The 14,730-nt window shown below is 36.5% G+C and overlaps 1 protein-coding gene across 10 annotated transcripts in view; it reads left to right on the top strand.

Annotated features, from left to right (window-relative positions):
* Window positions 1–14,695, top strand: part of NIPA2 (non imprinted in Prader-Willi/Angelman syndrome 2) — a 21,809-nt gene extending 7,114 nt beyond the window's left edge. For all 10 annotated transcript variants that reach the window (XM_010852980.1, XM_010852975.1, XM_010852977.1 and 7 more), the window contains 5 exons: window positions 1,837–2,067; window positions 3,805–3,861; window positions 9,577–9,667; window positions 10,818–10,978; window positions 12,613–14,695. In XM_010852980.1, coding sequence (XP_010851282.1) covers window positions 1,929–2,067; window positions 3,805–3,861; window positions 9,577–9,667; window positions 10,818–10,978; window positions 12,613–13,247 — 1,083 coding nt within the window. In that variant the 5' untranslated portion in view covers window positions 1,837–1,928 and the 3' untranslated portion in view covers window positions 13,248–14,695. The remainder of the gene's footprint in view (window positions 1–1,836; window positions 2,068–3,804; window positions 3,862–9,576; window positions 9,668–10,817; window positions 10,979–12,612) is intronic.
* Window positions 14,696–14,730: the final 35 nt, after the last annotated feature.

Below are 14,730 nucleotides of genomic sequence, written 5' to 3'. Positions count from 1 at the left end.
TGGGACCTTAGAAATTCATTTCAGGATTAGTTATATTTTTATATGTTACAAAACGATCACCTTGATGAACCTAGTTACCCTCTATCACCATAAAAAGATATTACATTGGTATTGACTATGTTCCCCATGTTGTATGTTTCATCTCAGTGAGTCATTTATTTGTACCTAAAAGTTTGTACCTCTTAATCTCCCTCACCTATTTCACTTACCTCCCAACCCCCTGTTATAATCTTGCCCTTGTCTGTCTCCCCACTGAAGTCTAAAAGCTATTACCATTTTATCCAAACAGCTGATCATACTGCTTAGTGCACAGAACGTATGTTCAGTAAAACCCGTTTGCGTGGATGGATAAGGTAATTGAGGGGCAGGTAGATAGGAAATTAAGTTGCTTTTGTTAAAGGCCAGTGTCCTGTAACCTGAAGAATGGAAAAATCTGGCTGGTCGGTGAGGGTTAATGACTAAGGATCCTGACTGAATTGTAGATTAATTCTGGGATTCAGTTGTTAAATTGTGGGACTAAAAACATCTCAAGACATATCAGAAAGTTGGGCTGGCAGTTTGTTATAATCAGTAGTAAACCTTGCAGCCGAGTAAGTGCTTTTTCCTCTGCTTTTCTACCCAATTTAGTTCATTTGCCAATAGAGTTCTGAGTTTGGGCTGTTTGAAAAAAACTGTAGTCTTTGGTAAGCCATCGCATCCTTTCTGGTCTTATAGCTTGAGTCTTCTAGGTTCCATGACCCTCCTGTTTTCTAAAAGGGCCAAGAGTACCACACACATACCCTGACAAACATCTGTCTGCTAGACTTCATTCTCTACTATAACAAAATAATGTGACATCTGCCTTCTCCTTACACATTCCTGAATGGGCTACATAAGAAATAAATTACCATATACTTACATCTCCATAGATTTCTAAGAAGAAAATGTATGCTTGAGAAAATTTTTTGTTTCTTTGTATAGCGTATTCAGAAAGACACATTTGTAAAACTGGTAAATGTTTTTGTAAACTAGATTTGTGTATTTTTATGCCTCATTTTCATTCTGAGGAGTTTTTTTTTCTTAGGAAAGTTTGTTAACTATGGACTGTGCAGCTAAGACAGGAAACATTTTTAAAATACGAAACCAGAGTTTATAAAATCAATTTAAATATGGTTTTACTTTTATTTTTTCCCCAGTTTTATTGAATTGTAGTTGATATGTAACATTGTATTAGTTTAAGGTATACTGCGTAAGGTATATATTATAAAATAATTACCACAGTAAGTTTAGTTAACGTTCATCGATGACCACACATAGCTAAATGGGTTTTTATTTTTTTTTTGTAGTGAGAATTAAGATCTACTGTCTAGCCACATTCACTAGCCTACGCAATACAGTATTGTTAACTATGTCACTTATTAATCTTATAACTGGAAGGTTGTACCTTTTGACCACCTTCACTCCCTTTCCCTACCCCTTAACCCCCACCTTTCAGAGTTTTCTGTTTCTATGAGTTCAGTGTTTTTTCTTTTTTGGCTGCACCGCACAGCATGTAGCATCTTAGTTTCCTGATCAGGGATTGAACCATTGCCCCCTGCAGTGGAAGCATGGAGTTTTAACCCCTGGACTGCCAGGGAAGTCCCAGTTTTTAAGTTTGGTTTTATATCACAATCCCATCTTTTTCCATAATTGGAGGATATATAATTAGATTAGTGCTAAATACAAATGGTGAATATATTTATGTTATTAATAGTAGTAATAAAAAGTATTATTTTATGAGAAAAGAAACAGTAAAATTTTGCAGTGATCATGCATCCTGTCATTCTGTGAAAATTTCATTTTGTTTTCCCTCTTTAGATTTGAAGACTGCATCATCCTGCCTCCAGCACCAACAGTTTCTGTGCTCTTGATCAATGTGATTCACAGTAGCTTTTTAAGTAACAAGCGAAATGAGCCAGGGGCATGGAAAGTATGACTTTTATATTGGTCTGGGATTGGCTATGAGTTCCAGTATTTTCATTGGAGGGAGTTTCATTTTGAAAAAAAAAGGCCTTCTACGACTTGCCAGAAAAGGCTCCACGAGAGCAGGTAAGTTATTTATGCCCTGTGTAACTTTGAAATGGCATCATTGTGTTCCTTTGTGGAACACATGATATTTGGGTCCAAATATCCATTGATATTTGGGTTCTTTGACTGTAGAAGACTGTATCTTCATTCCCGGTGACTATATTCAAAACTTTGGACTTTGTAAGAATTGTAAATGTTTATAGAGAATCACTTTTGTAATAAGAAAAATAAAAAGTCAAAATAAGTTAACTACTCACTCTTGGAGTTATTATCAAAGTGGGAATAGGGACCAATACCCAGTTAGCATCCAGCCCTTTCTTTAAATTTTGATATGTCTGCAGAGAAGGAAATGAGCTTATATGGATAGAATCAGAATCTTATCAAAGGCTAGGCTCTTTTGTCTATGATAGTAAGTTTGTTTTTTCCTTAGACATTTTCCTTCCTGATCTCAAATTGGCAGGAAGGAGAGCTGGCTTCTTTGGGTTGAGGTGTACTCAGTTGAGTGAAATTCTGATTGGTGGTATACGTTGATCCCCAGAAACTACTGACAAGCCATGAGCCCCTGGAAAATGCCTGATGTGATTGAACGCCCTCTAACTTTGGTGTATCATAACAGCTTCCAGCTTTATGTTGCATTCTGGCCATGTTCTGTCATTCAGCCTCTGCTTCAGTTTTAGACCCAGTTCTGTTCTCATAGGAAAATCTGCTTTGGCAGTAAAAAAAAATTACCTCCTCCTTCTTTTCTGTGCCATTTCTATAGCCATACCTAATCAAGCTCTTAAAATAATGACCTCAATTGGATTTCGTGCAGAAAGGAGAAAGTATTGGCATATACTATTTGAACAAGTATATCCTCATTCCTAAGTCAGGTACTCACACTTTCCATGTGGATATGCTTATCAAAGGGTTCATTCACATTGACCTTTTCTTTTGAATAATGGGTTAAGTACTGATTGCTTCTGAATTTTGTTAGTTTGGTCTAGAGGAAAGGGAAGGATGGTCTAGAGGAAAAGGCAGGATGAATATCCTGGAAGCTCCAGACTGTGAGCAGTGCTCAAACTTTTTATGTTCTGGTCAATAAAGGACCCTTTTCTCCAGGGTTACTACCTCATAAGTGGGGCCAACCCACACCTAAATGGCTTCTCCACTATCTCATTCACTAGAAGTTGGGCTGTTTCTGATTGGTTCACTTTGTTTATTGAAGGTAAGTTCACAAAACAAAAGCATGAACTATGAACTGAAATAGAAGGATTGATTTAACTCCTTCATTCACATTCTTGTGATCCTCACATCCCCTGTTTTAAGATAATCATAAAAATATTATCTAAGAAATCCCCTTTGTAATTATGCTTCTGCTGCTGCTGCTAAGTCGCTTCAGTCGTGTCTGACTCTGTGCGACCCCATAGACACAGTCCACCAGGCTCCTCCATCCCTGGGATTCTCCAGGCAAGAACACTGGAGTGGGTTGCCATTTCCTTCTCCAATGCATGAAAGTGAAAAGTGAAAGTGAAGTCGTGTCCCACTCTTAGCGACCCCATGGACTGCAGCCTACCAGGCTTCTCCATCCATGGGATTTGCCAGGCAAGCGTACTGGAGTGGGGTGCCATTGCCTTCTCCGGTGTAATCATGATGAAACCTTTATTCAATATAGTAATAATAAGCAAATGATATTTTAAAATCTGTCATTACTAATTGTTGTCATAAATATATTGAAGTCTAATAATCTTCCAAAAAAGTGAAATATGTTTTCATTGACAGGTCAAGGTGGCCATGCGTATCTCAAAGAATGGTTATGGTGGGCCGGACTGCTATCAAGTATGTATAGAGGATGTTTCAAGAAAATACTATAGGTGTATATTGAAATATTTATGTATACTATTTTACATATTACCATATTTATATTAACAGCAAATTTTAAAACTTTAAATTCTGGGTTTTTTTGATGAACAAAACTCAAAATATGTAAAATTTAAGCCTGTATAAGTCACTTAACAGTTTAATAGTTTATTTAATTTGGATGAGAAAACTTTTGTCTATCTGATTAAAACATGCCTGACATATATATGTATTTTTAAAAGTTATGCTCAGTTTAAGGTGATCTTAAGTGAAAGATCATAGAAAGCATTCCTGTCCTTCCTTTGATTTTCATTCCAAATTAGAAAGGAGGTATGCATTTGCTAAGACTTCCGTGCATACTTTGATGATTACATTTTGTGTATTTATGTATTATTTTTTTGATAGGCAAGAAGTAGGTTTATTACTGTAGGATGCTTGTGAGGGGTGCAAGGGGGCAGGCGAGGGGGCTCTGATGATTGTCTTTTAAAAGGTACATAGAAAGAGGGATCCTTAAGACACTGAGCTTTCAAAATATTCCGGATTGAATTATGTAAAATTTTTTTCTAAGGGCAGTTGAAATAACAAAGAGACAATTTAACTCTTCATTCAGGAAATACTTCTTGATCATTTTGTGTGTCAGGTGTTCTAGGTGCTTCTTATCCACAGGAGACTTTACTTTCTAGGTGGACAACAGTAAAGAAGATAAACTAAACTGTGTGTTAGTGATAAATGCTGACATTTGCTAGTAGTACGTAGAGAAGGGATGTAGTAAAAGGAAGGATAGATAGGTTTATATTTTAGTCGAGGGGCCAGGGCAGGCCTCATTGGAAAGATAATATTTGAGTAAAAGATAAAGGAAGTGAGGGGTATTTGGGTGAAGAACCATATGGGTATTTGGGTGAAGAACATTTTAAGCAGGAGGAAATAATAAACATGAAGGCAGTGAGCAGGACCATGCCTGGCGGGTTAAAATGTGGTAGGCAGAACCCAAGATAGCCCGCAAAGCTTCTTGCTCCCTGGTAGTCACAACTTTGTATTATCTCCTCTCACACTGAATTAATGCGTTATGATCAAAGTATACAACAGAGTTGATGACTTGTGACTTAAGTCATCAGAGGCATTAAGGTTTTGCCTTAATTGATTGGATTGGTCATTCTGAAGCCAACTTCTGTGCTGGAGGACAGTCAGCCTGAGGAGAGGTCCCCAGGCTACACTCAAGTTACTGCCTTAACAGTCACATGAGTTACCTTGGATGTGAGTCCTCCAGGTTGTGGCAAGGCACAGGCTCCAGATAGTGTCTCGACTGCAACGTTTTGAAAGACGCTGATTGAGAAGTACCTGCTGATCATCAGAAACTATGAGAAATCATTGTCTTGGCCAACAGAAAACACGGCTGACATTTGTTGTTTTAAGCTGCCAGTTTTGGGGGTGCTTTGTTGTACAGCACTGGATTACTAAAACCTCAGGAACCATTAAAGAGATAAGGATAGTAACGGAGTGGGAGTGCAGGGCAGTGGTTGAGGTTAAGTTTAGAGAAGTAATGAGGACCTAAATTACATGGGGCTTTGTACGTCACAGAAAAGACTTTGACTTTTATGTTTGATGGGGGATTATTGGAGGCTTGAACAAAGGGGTAACATGTACAGACTCAGGTTTTAATAGGAACTCTTGGGCTGCTGTGTGGAGGCATAGACTGTATAGGGGCAAAAGCAGAGAAACCAGTAAGAAGCTATTGAAATAATTTGGTAAGAGGTGATAATGGCATGGACCCAGAGTAATGGCAGTTAGTGTGGTGAGTAGTGGTAGAATTCTGGATGTTTTGAAGATGAAACTAATAATAAGATTCGCTGAAAACAAGTTGAAAGACTGGACAGGATATAAAAAAGCATCCTCTTAAAAGCATTAAAGAGCCAACATGATAGTTAAGAATTACCTAGCCAGGAAACGCATAAAGCTCAGGATGAGCTGGAGATACTCCTGCCCTAGAGGTAACTACAGACTCCATAGCAGGCCCCTTTGAAAGAGAGAACTTGTGAAGGGTGATACCACTCGGGTGGTGGATATATAGCTGTCATTTATATTTTATTCTGTTTTTCTGAATATTTGAAGTATTACATTATTAATATTTAAACTCTTGAAAGTCTTTTAAAATGTGGTATATTTATTTTTTAACTTATTTTTAAAATTTATTTTTAATTGAAAGATAATTGCTTTGCAGTATTGTGTTGGTGTCTACGAAACATCAACATGAATCAGCCTCAGGTATATTTAAATCCAGGTCTATCAACTACTGTGCATGAAATGGCCCAGTTAAAGACAAAGATTATTCTATTGGAATTATAAAAACAAATAATAAACTTCATGCCTGTTGTCAGGTACACTGTAAAATATGAGGATATAAAATGGCTGAAAGAGAAGGATGGAAAAACATGCCTAAAGAAACTTGACATTTCTGTTATTGTTTTAGAAAAAATAAACTTCATACCAAAACAACACTGGAGATAGAGGATTATTTCTTAAAAACAAAGGGTTCAACTCAGGAGGTTTTATCAGTCCTGACTGATAAAATATATATAAATAATATGGCCTTGAGGATTTCCCTGGTGGCACAGTGGATGAGAATCTGCCTGCCATTGCAGGGGACATGGGTTTGATCCCTGGTTTGGGAAGATCCCACATGCCTTGGAGCAGTTTAGCCCATATATCAGCACCTGCTAAGCCTTACCCCGTGCTCTGCAACAAGAGGCCACTACAAGGAGAAACCTGTGCACCGCCACAAAGAGTAGCCCCCGCGCACCGAAAACTGAAGAATGTTTGCACAGGCAAACAGCGAAGACCCAGTACAGCCATAAATAAATACATAAAACGAATAATGTGGCCTTGAAACTCAGAACAGCACGGAGAAATACACAAATCCAGGTTCATATAGTGAGATTTTAATATGACACTGAGCAGTTGATGGGACAGGCAGAGGAAAATTCTTAAGGTGATAGAAAATATGAACAGCAGATTTAACTTAACTCACTGAACTCAGCAACTTCAGGTCTCCGTTATTTTCAAGTGCATATGGAATATTGATGCAGATGAACTATTTGCTGGACCATAAAGCCAGTCTTGAAATTTTTCAAAGGATTTAATTAAGTTTTTCACAGATCATTATCATTATATTAGAAATCAGTAACAAAAATACAACATGAAAAATACATGTAGAAATTTAGAAATACGCTTTTATGTAACCCATGGTTCAAAGAAGTCAGAATGGAAATTAAAATATTTTAAAAGTATGTTTAATTTAAACAATACTTCAGTATGTTGATACAGAATACAAAATATCATAACTTAGGGAATAAAACTGAAGTAGAGTAAAATTTATGGTTTCAAATAAATATAATTGAAAAGAAAGATGAGGCATCTAGTTGAAAATAGAAAAAGAATTGTAGAATAAACCATAGAAGGAGTAAAGAGAAGAGCTAAAAGTATTTAAATAGAAAAACAAAGTATTAAAGCGAGATTTGGGTCAATGCTCAGAATAATGAACTTGACAAACCTTTTGTTGAAACTGATCAAGAAAAGGAAAGGATAGAATAGCTAGGTGATGTAATTAAGGTTTCATAGATATTAACAGGATATTATGAAAAACATCCAGTTGATAAAAAATATAGATAAAATTTATGGAAAGGTAAAGTGTATCAATACTCATGAGGAAATAGAAAACTGGAATACTCCTCTAACTTAACCCAGTTGAAGCTGTAGTTTTAAAACCTTTGCATGTACTAAGTCCTGAGCCCAGATGGTTTCATAGGTAAATTACACAGTCATTTAAAGAAGAAATAATTGTAGTCTTAAGAAGTTTCTTAATAATAGAAAAAGGGGTTCCCTCATTCTTCTTAAAAAGCTAGTATAATCCTAATACGAAAACCTGATCAGGACAGAATAAGAAGGGAAAAATAAAGTCTAGTCTCATTCACAAACCTAAATGTAAAAATCACAAAATAATATGAGCAAGTTAGATTTATTCTGCAGATGCAAAATTGGCATAATCTTGGAAAACAAGTCACTGTAATTTACTGTGTTAAATTGAAGGAGAAAATTATATGATTATTTCAGTAAAATTCAGCTATTCATGACTAAAACCATTTCAAATTAGTAATTTAGGTGAATTAAAGATGATAAGATGATAAAGGATTTCTAAGCCAAAAAAATGCCAGAACTGACAATTGCTTGATGCTAAGTCTCTAGTCATGTTTGACTCTGCCACCCTGTGGACTGAAGCCCGCCAGGCTCCTCTGTCCTTGGGATTCTCCAGGCAAGAATACTGGAGTGGGTTGCCATGCCCTCCTCCAGGGAGTCTTCCCAACCCAGGGATCTCTTCCATCTCCTGCATTAGCAGGTGGGTTCTTTACCACTGGAGCCAACCTGGGAAGCCCATAGTAAACACCAAAATGGGGAAATAGCAAAGACTTTTTTTGAAGCTGAGAAAATATTCGTGTTCAAAATATATGAAGGATTACTTAAAATCAATAAGAGAAAACAAATACCCTAATAGACAAACTGGTAAAAAACCCAAACTACTTCACTAAAAGATTTAACTTGGCTAATAAACATATGAAAAAGGGGAATGCAAATTCAAAGCATAATAAAATAATCCTGTTTCCCATTAACAGATTAGCAAACGTTGGGAAGAGTGAGAAATAGGAAACTCTCATACACTACTAGGTGTATAACCATTTTGGAAAACCGTAGCCAAGAGTGATTTTATGTGATCACATGTCCCTCCCCTGCTAAAATTCCTCAGTGGCTTTTCAGCTCAGATGAAATCCATTGAGAGACTCACAAAGGTCCTGTTCTCCCTGGCCACTCCCCGCATGCTTGCTCTGTATGAGCCACTCTGGCTTCCTTGCTGCTCAGACATGCCAGACATGGTCTTGACTCAAAATTTTGTACTTGTTCTTCCTGCTTGGGATGTCTCCCCATTTCCCCCCCACACATAGCTGCTGGTAAACCCCTCACTCCATATCTGACTGATCAAAACTTTCTGTCCAAGCACCCTTGCCTGGCAACATTATCTGCCTGGCACCAGCTCTTCATTCCTTTCCCTTGCTTTGTTTTCTGAATAGCATACTTCATTTTTATGTTTTGTCTGTTTCCCTTCACTAAAATGTCTTATTTTATTTTTCCTCATCCTAGAACATCTGATGCATAGTAGCAACCCAAGAATATCTTCTGAATGTAAGAGTTGGGTTTTAAAAAAGAAAAGAGCTAGTAAAAAAGGCTTTTATATCTATTTAAGCTGATTTTTTGTTTGTCATAGGATATAAATACTAAATTTTTGATTTAAAAAACCCATACACAGGGGAATTACCTGGCAGCCCAGTGATTCGGACTCAGTGCTGTCACTGCTGAGGACCCTGGTTCGATCCCTGGTTGGGGAACTAGGATCCCACAAGCCACGCAGCCCAACCAAAAAAAAACAACAAAAAACCCACATAGAAATTAGATATTTTCCATTAAAATTATAGGTTTGTATTGTTTCTAATTGGTTTGAATTCTATTCTAATGTTGATAATTTACAGGAGAACCCTTATGAATAACAATTTAAATAGTGTGTTAAAAAATGTATGTAAAATGCAGCCTTTTCTGTTTTGACTAAATATGTTCCTATCTGAGCATTTTCTTTTGTTGTCTTTCTCCAAGTGGGAGCTGGCGAGGTGGCCAACTTTGCTGCATATGCATTTGCACCAGCCACCCTAGTGACTCCCTTAGGAGCACTCAGTGTCCTAGTAAGGTGAGGACCCTTCTCTTCACGTGTAGAAACAGCAGTTAATGTTTCATCTCTAAGGCATTCAGTACCTGCTAATTACACATGCTCAGTTTAATTTATATTTAAACAACCTTGAGACTTTTTTTTATGCTGTGTAGTAGTTTGCTTTTGAAATGTTATTCTCTGTGCATAGGCCAGCTAACAAGTTGTGGGAGAAAATGCTTTTATGCTTTGTCTTGTTTGTGTTTAGAGTCAACACTAGTTCTACTTTAATTGCAGTATTTTAAAATTCCAAGTTGCATTAGTTACAGTATTTATCATTTGACCCATGTATACTTTGGTAGGTGGTGACTGGTGATGACTAGATCTCTGTAACTTCTCTAGAAAGTAATTGATTGGAGCAAGGTTGAAGACTGGCCTGGGACACTTTTTTGGAAGGAACAAGTCCAAGACTTGTCCTGTTTCTGTTGTTTTAATCATTAGCCGAAACAGCTAAGCCCATATTGAAGTCTGGATTTTGGCTAGTATTCCCAAAGATGGTTGATTGATAGGTATTTTTATCCTTTTTTTAACATTAATATTTACCTAAATCTATATTGTATGCAAAATTATATAATTTTCAAGAAACTGTATAATGTATAAAGATACAAGATGCTATTTGTGTATTATGTGTAATAAATATGTATTATGGTAATGTCTTTTATTCTTAATTTTCTGTTATGCCATTATTTATAGGTTTATACTTTTAAGATTTCAATAAAACTAGCTGTAAAATATTAAAACTTGATCATTAATAGGCAAGTTATGTGGAATTAAATGAAAATATATGATGGATTCATCACTCAGTAAGGATAAAGTTGAGCAAATAAGTCCAAATGGACCTAGATTCTTAAATTTGTATCATAGCTCTGTTTATTGTAAAATTTCATATTGATGTCCTACAGTAGAAAGATGGTAACTATTCTGGTTTAAGAGTATGATGAAGCAGGTGGTTCCCAGAAACTTTAATTTTATGATTGAATGTGCATTTTTTTTTACCTTGGCTGAAAGCTAGAATCTTTATAAGCTCAGTGTTTTAGTTTGAGTTCAGTAATTTAAATTCTTAAGTTGTGTTGATATTTAAAAATGAGAAAAGTAGCTGATTAATAGTCCTCCATCTTTCCCTCCATTTTAGTGCCATTCTTTCTTCATACTTTCTAAATGAAAGACTTAATCTTCATGGAAAAATTGGATGTTTGCTAAGTATTCTGGGATCTACAGTTATGGTTATTCATGCTCCAAAAGAAGAGGAGATTGAGACCTTAAATGAAATGTCTCACAAGCTAGGAGATCCAGGTATGAAAAAATAAAAACTTTATTAGTCTTACTGTATTTTATTCTTTTTCAAAATACTTTTTATTTCTCTCTGGCTACGCTGGGTCTTCATTGCTTTGTGTGGTCTTTCTCTAGCTACCTCAGGGTACTTCCTTTTACTTCAGATTTTGACTGCTTTGATTCCTCTCATTTCATTATTGTCTTTGAAGTTTCCCTCTGTCTACGTTGAACTAACAAAGACTTCTTCTGTTTGTTTTGGCCCCTCTCTAGTGACCCTTGACTGCCTTGAGAGTTGAGCTGGTCAGATTCCCAGCCAAGTTTCCTATCTGGCTTGCCAGCATCTAGGATTTGAGTGGGGAAGAGGAGATGGCTACCATCATAGACGTATGCCTTCCTCCAGGGCCCCATTTTAGTGAGGCCCCCACGCACTCAGCTGGTCTGGCAAGGGGACGGGTCACTGAGATATTCAGAACTGGGCCGGGATCTGACGTGGTCTCAGTGCTCTTTGAAGAGACTTTAGCTAGGCCTCCTGTTTTTAGTCTCTTCTTCAACCCACTTCTAGAGGTAGTTTGTATCTTCAGAGCATTCTTTGTAGCACACCGAGTCACTTTCTAATTTTTGATCACTACTGATGTGGGATTCAGCTTTCTTGAATCTGCTGTTATCAGTTACTATCTTCTGATTTTTGGCTTTCATGTTTCTATCATCTCCTTACAAATTCTTATTTTTGTGTTTCCTTCTCTAAAAATCATATTACTAGAATTCAAGGAGTTAAAAGATTAAACAACTGCTCTGTTTCCTCATCTTAAAATTGCAAATGACAGTGTCTGTATTACAGGGTAGTTGTGAGAATTTAATGACTTAATTGATGCAAATTGCTAAGAAAAGTGTCTGATCTGTAGTGCTATACAGTCATTAGCTATTATCATGTTGGCTTCAAGTCTCCTATCTAACTTGGATCCCGATAGTTATTGTCAAGTTCTCTTATTGATTTTTTACGCCAGTGGTTGGTCCCTAAATATTTAAAAAATTTGCTCCTATTAGACAAATGTTCTTTAGCATCTACAGATCATTGAGCATTCAAGGTCATCTCATAATTTCTCTCCACTGGTTTCTGATTGTTCTGATTGTATTATACCTATTCTTGGAATGAGAGCACCCCAGTGGGTGGAAGTAGGGCAGTGTTCTTGGACGGATGGCTGTGAGTCAGCCTGATACTGTTTTCTTTGACATATATACATTTGACCCTTCAACAACACAGAGCTTAGGGATATCTGAGAACACCCACTTACAGTCCATCCTGTATGTCTGAGGTTCCACATCCACAGGTTCAGCCTTCAGATTGTATTGTACTGTATTTATTGGGGAAAAAAAATCCATGTATAATTGGATCCATGCAACTCAATCCCATGTTAATCAAGGGATATCTGTATAATTATGAGGCCCAAGATACTACTTTAAAAATGTTAATAGTATAATAATTTGTGAATATGAAGCGTAATCTTCCAGTGTGTACATCTAACTAAATTATTATGACTGTGTTTTTGTTGGGGCAGCATAAGAAAGCTAATTTTTATTTTAGGACCACAGCTTTTCTCCTTCTTATCAAGTACTTAAACATTTAACTAAATATAATTTTTCTTTGCCTCCTCCAGGTTTTGTGGTCTTTGCAACACTTGTGGTCATTGTGTCCTTGATATTAATCTTTGTGGTGGGACCTCGCCATGGACAGACAAACATTCTTGTGTATATCACAATCTGCTCTGTAATTGGGGCAGTTTCAGTCTCCTGTGCTAAAGGCCTGGGCATTGCTATCAAAGAGCTGTTTGCTGGAAAACCTGTGCTACAACATCCCCTGACCTGGATCCTGCTGCTGAGCCTTATAGTCTGTGTGAGCACACAGATTAACTACCTAAACAGGGCCCTGGACATATTCAACACTTCTATCGTGACTCCAATATATTACGTGTTCTTCACAACATCAGTTATAACTTGTTCAGCTATTCTTTTTAAGGAATGGCAAGATATGCCTGTTGATGATGTCATTGGTACTCTGAGTGGCTTCTTTACAATCATTGTGGGAATATTCTTGTTGCATGCCTTTAAAGACGTCAGCTTTAGTCTCTCAAGTCTGCCTGTGTCTTTTCGGAAAGACGAAAAAGCAGTGAATGGCAGTCTTTCTAGTATGTATGAAGTTCTTAATAATAATGAAGAGAGCTTAACCTGTGGAATCGAACAACACACTGCTGAAAGTATCTCCCGAAGAAACGGAAATCTGACAGCTTTTTAGAAGAAAGATGTAATTAATCTATAACTGTTATAAAAAAGTGAATCTGAGTATCAGAATGTGTCTGAAAAAGCATTGTTCTCAAATGATGTTCTCTAGAGACAATCCTTTTTTTTTTTTAAGGTTTCACTAATTTGGACCAAGAAATTACTTATGTTTAAATGACGACTCAATACATGGCCCATTTTTATTAACATTGTATTATTGTAGAGTTACTTTAAATTTTCCTTCACCAAAATCTAAATGCACTAATGACAGTTTTAGGTCTATAAAAAGGCTTTTTCCCCCCACTGGTGATGAAAGTCTGAAATGTACATTTTTCATGCTCATTCTTATCAATTCCTGATCATTTTAAGGCTTTTTGATTAAAACAAAAACAAAATTAATACATTATCCTGTAATTTATCTTACCTATAAAAATGACTCCTATTTAATGAATTATTTAAATTTTGAACTATTAAGAGACCCCTAAATTATTAAATGAAGGAAACTTACAAACAAAAAAAGGTAGAAAGTCACTGCACGGAAGTACTTCTCAGGCTGGGAGTTGCCACCATGAACATTTGATGGCCTTCCTAGATGACACTTTGTTAAATCAGCACATCCTTTGTCAGACTACAGCCTGGCTGGTTTTCTTCAGTTACTCTAATCCTTTGATGGCTGGACCCTTGATTACCATTTTACATCAGCTCCTGTACTTTTCCATATATTTTTGTAATGAGTTATATTATCATTTAGCTCTTCTAACAACGCTGGAAAATAGAAGACTAGGGTAAATTCTTAAATTTAGCTCATGTTGAAATAAAACTGAAAGATCTCTTCTAAATCTGAATGTTTAGAACAAACAGGGTGTTTGTAAAATATAATTTCTCTGTAGCACTTATTTTTGCTTACGAGTTTGGACCACTATTTTGGTTTTGTTAAAATGTCCATGAAAAAAATGTTTACAGAAAACATCAAACCTGTGCAAAAAATAACAGTGTAATGAACCTCTGTCCAGCTTCAAAACCTGTCATCAATTGGCCTCAAAAATACAACTCATCCCCACCTAGGTAGGAAGAGCTTGGGCCTGTTTCCATTTTGTTGCTCCTGCCCACAGTCACTAAGCTTGGGCTGCTGTCTAAGGAGCCATCCATGGGAGGTTCACTGTTCACTGGCCTTATCAGGGCAGAGTTGACACTTTCCAGGTCTCTGAAACACGTTCCATTTTCCCAATATTTTATTATTGATCTTCTAAGGAACCTCTGTAGACATTTTTTTCCTAACTGCCTCTCTCCATGTAATTTTAATACCACAGATATACTCTATATTTGCTTATGTACGAAACCGTAACTATATCTGTGCTTGTACACAACAGATGAAAACCAATTTTCACCCCTTTGGGTGTGATATTGCCCTCATTGAGAATGAATAGCTTTATAGTAATAAATTTGTAATTATTTAACATCTTACAGCACTTAAAATTCTTATTTAGTTTATAATTGTT

Source organism: Bison bison, unplaced genomic scaffold (genome assembly GCF_000754665.1).
Source record: "Bison bison bison isolate TAMUID 2011002044 unplaced genomic scaffold, Bison_UMD1.0 scf7180017864320, whole genome shotgun sequence".
In the NCBI taxonomy this organism is placed as follows: Eukaryota; Metazoa; Chordata; class Mammalia; order Artiodactyla; family Bovidae; genus Bison; species Bison bison.
The sequence above is the reverse complement of the archived record's forward strand: the minus strand, read 5'-3'. Positions and strand labels throughout refer to the sequence as shown.